Source organism: Cystoisospora suis (assembly GCF_002600585.1).
Source record: "Cystoisospora suis strain Wien I chromosome Unknown contig_5580, whole genome shotgun sequence".
In the NCBI taxonomy this organism is placed as follows: domain Eukaryota; phylum Apicomplexa; class Conoidasida; order Eucoccidiorida; family Sarcocystidae; genus Cystoisospora; species Cystoisospora suis.
The window spans coordinates 1-8,359 of NW_027158370.1; the positions used below are offsets into that span (position 1 = coordinate 1).

Genomic DNA, 8,359 nt, shown 5'->3' on the forward strand with positions numbered 1-8,359 from the left:
GAAGAAGAAAAGAAGAAGAGAGATAGATAGATAGATAGATAGATAGATTAAAGATAGATAGATAGATAGACGTACAGCATCATCGATAAGAGCAGGGAGAGAAGGCATGGTGAGCTGCATGAGGAGATTGAGAGCAGCTAGGCGGACACGGCTAGCTCGAAGAAGAGCTCGCCATAGAGCTGCGACAAAAAGACGTTCTCCTACACAGTCACTTAACTTCCAGNNATGAAATATGTAGAGATAATGAAGCAGGGTATCAAATGCCGGCCTGTATGTGCGAAGGAAAAACATAAAAGAGAAGCGCAAGACATCGGAAAGAAAAAAAGAAGATGAAACGAAAGAAGAAGAAGATGACACGAGAAAGAAAGAAAGAAAGGGAACTGGAGACAGTTGAAGATGGAGAGGGAGAAAGAGAGACAGGAAGCAAGTGAGGAGGAGAGAAAGAAAGTCTTTGATAGATGAAAGAAAAAGAAGCGAAGGCCTGCCCACTGATCGCTTGGGATTACCTAGCAAGCAGTGTCACTCTACAAGACAGACTTCTAAGCAAAGTAGAGATAGAGAACAAGAGTGGAGAAGAGAAAAAGAAGAAGAAGACCAATACAAGGAGAGAGTCACCGAGTGGGCTCTTGCTTCAGGCGTCCTGAGATCTCATCTCTACAGGAGAAAGAAGAATGGATACGACATAGGACGTATAGATAGATAGATAGATAGATAGAGAGATTAAAGATAGATAGATAGATTGAAGATAGATAGATAGATAGAAGATAGATAGATAGATAGATAGATTAAAGGTAGATAGATAGATAAATGAAGAATTGGAGACGCTCAAGAAAAATAGGTACAGAGATATATACATCTATATGTGCGTACCTAGAGGGAGATAATAGGCATTGATAAGATCAAGAAAGAGAGGTTTAACATGTGTGGCTCCGTCCTGAAAGAAAGGAAGAAGTCCTGCGCTGTAGGTAGCGAGATCTTTAGAGAGGCCATCTGGGCCAATACGTTCGAAGATTGCAGCATACGTTTCAAGAGCACGTGTATGTACACCGGAAGGAAGAAGAGGATTGAGACATTGTGCGAGTCGCTTTGCCACGACAGCTTTATGTGGGACAAAAGGAAAGAAAGGAGGTGTCCCTAAGGTAGAGAAAGGAGCATAAGATGAAGAGACGGCTGCAGCTGGATGAGAGAAGACTCTGAGGAGCTTCTGTAAGCAGTTGTTCAGGTCAGCCCATTCCTTGGCCCTATCAAAGGTATGTAAAACAGTAAGGACTTCCCCTTCATATCGACGAACTTCTTGACTATCCCATGCAATAGGCGTAACACTAGGAGGAGGAGGAGGAGGCGTGGTAGCCGTCGATACAGGAGGAGAAGAAGGAGATGGCTTGCGTGTAGATACACCCCCATGATGAAGAGGTGGAGAAGAAGAGGAAGATAAAGGTTTCTTTCCTTGGCAGGTCTCAGAAATCGACTGATCATCTCCCGTTTCATTACGAGAGCGCGACGAAGGAGATGAAGAAGAGGAAGAAATCCGAGATTTCTTGCTTGGATCCGGACTCCGGACTTGTGCACTCCCTACATCTGGTCCTGCTGCTGAAGGCGAGGAGAGAGGGGGAGACGAGAGGGCGGAGGATGATGAAGGAGAGGGGGGAGACGTGGCTTGAGGAGTTGTCTCACTCATTTTCTATGGAGACAAGAGAGATTTACGAAGGTGCTTCTACCAGATAGAAAGGTGGACGAGCAGGGACAAAATCGCTTCAGAGAGAAAGAGGAAGAAGAAAACAGACAGGGAATAGAAACAGCAGAAAGAAAGATGAGGAGGAGGGGATTGTGAGAAAGAAACCAAGATAACGGAAGCATTGTGAGAAGAGAAACGGTACAGTTCAGCGGTTGATAGAAAAAGAGGTGTAGAGACACATCATGAAGACTGTCGCTCCCCGATGACTGAAGAGCATTTCAATGCTCTTCAGTCATCGAAGAGTTCCTGCTTTTCACTCTGCTGTAAGTCTCTGTGAATGAACAACTCGTACGACTTCCAACAGCACACAAAGCGATAGACGAAGCAGCAAGGGACTTCGGAGGTATATGTGCTAGGGGGCTGGCGTGAAGGTACAGGGAAGCTATGAAGTAAAAGTGGGGTAGAAGCAATGCTTGAGAGGAATCTCCTACTCGCCCAAGGTAACGAATACGATGTGTAGGCACCTTCTGTAAAGAAGGAGAGGTAAATGAAAGAGAAGAGGAACAAGGAGAACTGAAGCATGCAATGAGAAACTCTGAAGACTATTCCTGAGCATTCAGGGAAGGCCAGAAAAAACAGTTACCCGGCCTCAAAAAGAGTCGATACAGTGGCCTGTCTTTGCACGGCAAGGAGAGACTGTGGAGAAGCATCCTGAAAGCGAGACGAACGGCGACTACAGGAGTTGCAGAGATCGGAACAAGCACAAGGCACTCAACATTGAGAGATGTTGAACGTGAAAACTAAAGAAAGGATGAAAGAAGGAAGGCGAACAGACGGTGAGACCATCGTCACGTTGTGACGCACCGAATTAAAAGCAGCACAAGTCAAACCCGCCACTATATGCATGCATGCACGACTCTTTTGAGAGAGATGGCTATTCAGATAGCAGAAGAGTTACACCAAGAAACACAGAAGAACAGATACAGACGCAATTGCTACAAGCCAATGACGAACAACGTCTCTATTCCATAGCAGAGAAGAGACACTCAACTCGTGTAATCTCAGTTAACGGCGTGAACTCCCCGGGATGGGACCAAGAATAGAACAGGTACAGGCAGCAGCACAGACCGACAGGCTCCTCACACCGAAGGTGATGATACTTCAGTGCCAACGCCAGAGATAGCATGCAGTCTCCCGAAACCACAGACAAATAGTTATGGGTTTCTGTCTCTTCTGACTAAAACATCCACCCTGCAATTCGATGCAAGCGAGAAGCTCAGCCTAGGATGCTTGGCCCAGATCTACGGGACAGCGCTCAGTATAGAACAGTTGGGGTTGAGACTCGTTGCAGAGAGCGTCGCCCGATGAACGTCGGGACGGTTCTCTGTCCGCTCCGCTACTTCCATGGGTATAGACGGGCCGAATCAGTCCCCTCCAAGAGGCATAGAGGCGCAGGATACCCCGGGAGCTGATGTGCTACAAGAAGCGGCCTGGTTGCTCGGGAGAGTTCCGAGGAAAAGCGACAGGTGTAAGGGTGCATTGTTCCAAAACTGAAGCGTGAAGATTCTGGCAGAAAGGGTTGCATGCCTTTTTTTCATCATATTTCTGCTAACTGACCACCACCTTGAGACGTTTCGGATCGAAGGGAGAGACAAAAGAAGGGCCTTTCCAAGACTCTCACCGCGATGTATCCTTGCGGTGTCCGCCTGTGCCCTTCAGAGCCGTGGGAGGACTCAGGCACTAAGTGTGACGAGATGATAATGTACTGAGTGGTGATTAGTTGGAAATGCTTGAGTTATTCTACAACCCAGTTCGCGTCTGCTTCAGCATCGGGGAGCTTGCCATTGTTCGCCAGCCACCGGCACTTCCCCCTGAGCTGCGCACTTCAGTTTCTCTACAGCTTCTATAGATTCCTTTCGCTTTGAAACTCCGGAAATGGTAGGAGGCGAGGCCAAGCCTCCTCGATACAGGGCGTCACCCAGGTTGGAGCTCGCGCGCGCCAGGTAAGCCGTGTTTTGCGTGACAGACACGTATGCTTCTCCGGGGGGGATGAGCACTTACCTATGGCTACTATGAAACGTGGTCGTCCTAACTGCCTGACTCGCCCTCACGAAGATACGAGGGAGCTATCCCCAGAAGAAGCTAGCATGATCCGCCTGCCTGCTGTGACTCCACCACTTCTGCGTGTTCAATCGCTACGACCGCAACCTGGTTCTTTTCCGTGGGTGGGTGACTGACGCCTAGTTTGTATTGCCTTTTTGGCCTTTCTGGACTTGTGCTTCCACAGTCACTACTGTCTTCGAAGCTTGCGTTCAATTTGTGAAACGCCTGCGCTTTTCCTTCCTCTGCTGACTGGATACCCAAGCTGGGGCCGGCGCCAAGACGGGTCTCTACGCTTCGTGACTTCTCGTTCTAGTACTGCATGCCGTGTTACTAAGCCTTCGCCGACGTCGGTGAACGGCTATTTCTTAGTTGTCCGTCCACTCGTTCGTGTCTTTGGCTCCTAACAAAATTCGAAACGTCCAAGCAGCTCATCTACACGGTTTTCAGCTGCAACTAAGACAGGTGCCGGAGGGTGCCCTGCTGGCTTCATCTGCTGACCTAGTGTTGTAGAGAACCACCATTCTGAAAATGAACAATATGTCCTCTGTACTGGCGACCCTCAACCCTAAAATTTGTTACTCGTCCTCAGGAAACTGCGGGAGGCACCATGTCGCGTAATCTCTAGGAAACATGATGGCTCCTAGCTGTACGCTAAGCCCCCTGTTCAGTAGCATCATGCTTGTATGCTGAGAGAAGGCCGGTGCGCCCACGTGTTCGGATCGTAGATAGGAAGACCTTAGGAGAATTTACTGACTTCACCTTAACCGATTGAATCCTGTCTTGTTTTGACCCATGGATCATACCACAAATGAATCAAGCAGTGGTCCGCGCCGCCGGCGACGAACAACACTGACATGAAACCGATACCTGTCAACTAAAAACAATACCCGTCTTAGCCCTTGTCCGCCCGCAACAACCGAGGCTCACTGGCTCCCGAATCCACCACTGTGTGGGACAAAAGCATTCATCTGTCCGCCCGGGCTCCGTTACACCATGGAAACGTCAAGGTGCTTGAAAAGAATCTCCTGCCAGCAGCAGCAAACGCTTGAAGCGGAGGTACTGGGGCACTTGTGTCAACCTGTTGAATATCCCTTTTGAAGTAGATTCCCGAGGAGTGGCCATCTCCTCCTCATTCACTTGAGTTCCTTAAACTGGAATGCGCTTCTCGCGTCTGCAGCCGGCTCGGTATCTTGCGTCCCAGCGGTAGTCGTTCTTGGCATCATTTCTCCCACGTAAGCTGGCATTGGCGCATGGGGATTCAACTTAGGGTCAAAGACCATGCCGCGATCACGAAGATATGCCAGGACGTGTGCTTGGAGCTCGCGATCAGTTATTGAGTCGTCCACGTAATTCATCACGCGCTCGCGTGTCCACGATGGATCCAGCTTCCCACCTGTAACCCAGGAATCCGAAACCAAACAGGACCGGAGAGAGATTGAAAACACGACAAGGAAGCGAGCCCGGCAAAGAAGAAAGACCTCCTACTCCACAGTAACAGGTACTGACCAGGCAAACTGCCCAGCCGCTACTTCTGCAGCCCCAGTGATGATTTGCAGAGTACCCCATGATAGTGCCGTAGCAACCGAAGCTAACGTGTGACACCTTATAGAAAAGCATTCAGCCTCCACTGACAATATTCTTCGTTCCTGCCAAATACCGAGACCAGTTAGTGCCCGGTCACCACACTTACGCAAATTGAGGAAGAGGATGACCTCCCCAATCAGAGGCCGAAACTGAGGCAGCAGAGGTACTCGAGGTGGCTGGGTGTCGGTCCCACCTGCAGTAACCAAAGAAACACTCACAGCTTCTAATTGACAATTGAAGGGCAGTTCTAATCTGAAAGTGACGTAGACTGAAGCACCAATGACATTGAGTTAGGCGGCAGTGTGTCCCCCCTCCCCAGACGGCAGAAAAACCACGAGCCCCTCACGTACAGGAGATCATCGGGTTAAACATTGAAGTGCGGGCCTCCCCCGGCTCATCACGAAGCAAGTTCAAAAAAGCACACTGACTCCCTCCACCGGAGACGTGTTGGCCGCTTACACGTAAGCCCGCACACAGGTACTGGAGGGAGACCAACCGCAAACCACGAGACGGCTTCTTGCCTCGCCACTCCACGTACCGAGAAATAAGACGAGTTGGCATTCCTTAAAACTTCATTAAAAATAAAAAATCTCAAGCTTACCAATCAGCCAGTAAGTCAGCCGGTGGAGGTGCTGGAAAATCGTAGCCGCCATGGCGATTGGGTCCTAAACAATCCCACCAGATGGCAGCGACCTGACCGTTGTCAACGGGGGAGTCGAGCTGTATACCTAGGATAGGAATGCAATTGCTTGAAACAGGTGAATTCCTTGTAAGACTTCAATTACCAGATTCGCTTTACCAGATAAACTTATCTGAAAGGGATCACCGCAGCTATTTGGAGCAGTCACGTTCTCAGCGACGCTCCCCAGGGGCGGAGAGCGCCGGTGGGCCACAAGGTGGGCCTGGAACATCGCACTCGGTAGCTAGCGAGCCCCCGGGACCGGCAAGCCCAAAAGCTTATGGAGGGACAGGGCGAGTTATTCATCATCACGTTAGCAGTACCCAGCTGGCCCACAGCGTGACAACTCGTGTTTCTTCGGAGAAAATTGCACGGCATAGCACACACAACACCAGTCGAATCCTGGAGATTCAGCGCGCACAGGTGACGAGACTGCGAGAATATGCGTTTGACCACCAGTTTCCCGGACGAGAACTTCTCCAAAAAAGTTACCTTGCACACTCAAAGGACGACAGTGGCTGTTTGCAAAGCCTGTTTTCTACACCCGTCACAGCCCCAGCCGCGTCGCACAGCGCTCACAGCGGAGATCTTTTCCCGGGTATTTTGTTACCAACATGGAAGGTGACTCCACAATGTGGCTGCGAGAACGAAAGGGATTGCTCGTAGCTCAGAAGCAGCCCCGCGCACCTCGAGTGTAAAAACATCGAAGGGTCGCCCGGACCGCCTGGCATCTGTAATACCTCGTCAGATAAGAAGAAGTGGAGCCGAAGTGCACCGTGCTAATTCTTGAGGAGACCCCGCCCAGGTACTTCGCCTTTCGCGTCCAAACGCAAGAAACGGATATGGTCGACTGTACACGCGACTGAGGACACTTTCTGGCTTTGAGACCCCCAGACATGTGGAACGCATGAGGTGCCGCACACTGTTATGATAAGGACGTACTGCTTTTTCCCCATTTGGTAGAAGACCCCTGCTCAGTTGGAAAAGAGGACGGGTCACTAGGGCTGAGGAAGGGAGTGCGTGAGGCCGAGTGCGCCAGTCGCGTTGTCAGGTGAATTTGAAGTACGATGTGGGGTGCGTTGTACTTAACGATCTCCTCCCTGATTCAGGGGAACGGCATGACCACCTTCCATCGCAAGGGCAAACAAAATGGAATGAACCGCCAACTATCTTTCATCTCTATGCCGCTGTATGGTCTCGTTCATTTGTCTGCAGAGCCGTCCGTGCAAACACTCGCACTAGGCTCGTTTTCCGGTCCGGCACACCGGTGGCTACGAAGCATTGAATGCCTCCGGGGGAAGAATGCTAGACAGACGCAACCGGTGGACCGCCAAGCGACGGAAGAATAAGAAACACGTCACTACCCTTGCTATTTGTCATCGTCAATCAATGGGTAGGGCTGAACGAGAAGCACAACCCTCCGACGATTGCCTAGGGTCTTCTTGCACTACTTCCTCTGTTTACTTCTTCCCATTAATGCCTGGGACATAGAGCCCTATACTGAAGTTCTACCGCCAACCCGCGTGTGTCAGTGCCACCTCCGTGACAGGCTTGGACCGATGTGGTTCTCTACACAGAGCAGACAATCTTCATTCGTGTGCTTTCTTTCTTTTTCTTTCAAGTGCTTTTTGACCTCCCTGCGGACGATGCAGGCTGCAATACCTCCTTTGTTGGCTCCTTCGATTAAGAAGTAATAAGCTTAGCTTTGTACGTCTGAAGGTACTGCGCCCCCGACCCCCCCCCTTACCTGCGTCATAGATACTCCAAGACCAATTTACCTCCTTCTTCACGTGCCTATCGTTCAAACTCGAGAGGTCAAAAAAACACGTGTCTAGCTGAGCTAGCTGCCCGGGGCAAGCCCGGAGATGATCAGCTTTGGCTTCGCCTCGGGGAAGAAAGAACTCCTCCCCAGGCGTCGGAAACAAAATGACAGAATGGAGATTAAGAAGTTCTTCGGTAAACAAAAAGCATTCATTCCCGCCTTGGGTGTGAGCACCTAGGGGGCGCAAGACTAAATAATAAAACGCCATGACGCGACGAGGACTCTTCTTCTCTCATCAATCTCTTTCCTCTTCCGTACATACACATATAGACGCGTCCAAACCCACCGACACAAGAGATCGAATCGACAAGCGCACCGCAGCTAGCTAGCTAGCTAATGTTGACAAGACGAAACAATAAGACGAAGATCTCCCACCCCCTCTCGCTGTTATCCCCCTCCCTCGACTTCAAACTTTCACAAAAATGTCCTCGTCACCAAAAGAAAGAAAGAAATTTACACTCAAAATGCTACCAGTGAAGGAAAGCCGGATCCGGCT

General features: G+C 50.1%; 3 protein-coding genes across 3 annotated transcripts; all 3 read right to left on the reverse strand.

Moving 5' to 3' along the window:
• Window positions 1-871: 871 nt before the first annotated feature.
• CSUI_009372 (n-terminal domain-containing protein) lies at window positions 872-2,476 on the reverse strand (the record flags this gene model as incomplete). Its single annotated transcript, XM_068069488.1, has 1 exon — window positions 872-2,476. A coding segment is annotated over exon 1 (807 nt), but the record flags the coding sequence as incomplete, so codon positions are not given.
• A 2,106-nt stretch (window positions 2,477-4,582) lies between these two features.
• Window positions 4,583-6,171, reverse strand: CSUI_009373 (uncharacterized protein). Its single transcript, XM_068069489.1, has 3 exons — window positions 5,964-6,171; window positions 5,469-5,555; window positions 4,583-5,171 (listed from the first exon to the last, which is right to left on the reverse strand). The coding sequence occupies exons 1-3, from the start codon at window positions 6,013-6,015 to the stop codon at window positions 4,912-4,914; spliced, it is 399 nt and encodes a 132-aa protein (XP_067918533.1). The 5' UTR covers window positions 6,016-6,171; the 3' UTR covers window positions 4,583-4,911.
• A 793-nt stretch (window positions 6,172-6,964) lies between these two features.
• On the reverse strand, window positions 6,965-8,317 carry CSUI_009374 (uncharacterized protein). The gene has a single exon (XM_068069490.1). The coding sequence runs from the start codon at window positions 8,069-8,071 to the stop codon at window positions 7,631-7,633; it is 441 nt and encodes a 146-aa protein (XP_067918534.1). The 5' UTR covers window positions 8,072-8,317; the 3' UTR covers window positions 6,965-7,630.
• Window positions 8,318-8,359: the final 42 nt, after the last annotated feature.

Bases quoted from the DNA above. Each gene is read 5' to 3' on its own strand.
- CSUI_009373 (XM_068069489.1), bottom strand. From the start codon at position 6,015: ATGGCGGCTACGATTTTCCAGCACCTCCACCGGCTGACTTACTGGCTG. The intron at 5,556-5,963 runs GTAAGCTTGAGA...TGGTTACTGCAG, and splicing joins GCTGACTTACTGGCTGATTG to GTGGGACCGACACCCAGCCA. The intron at 5,172-5,468 runs GTAAGTGTGGTG...CCTGGGTTACAG, and splicing joins CATCCTCTTCCTCAATTTGC to GTGGGAAGCTGGATCCATCG.
- CSUI_009374 (XM_068069490.1), bottom strand. From the start codon at position 8,071: ATGGCGTTTTATTATTTAGTCTTGCGCCCCCTAGGTGCTCACACCCAA.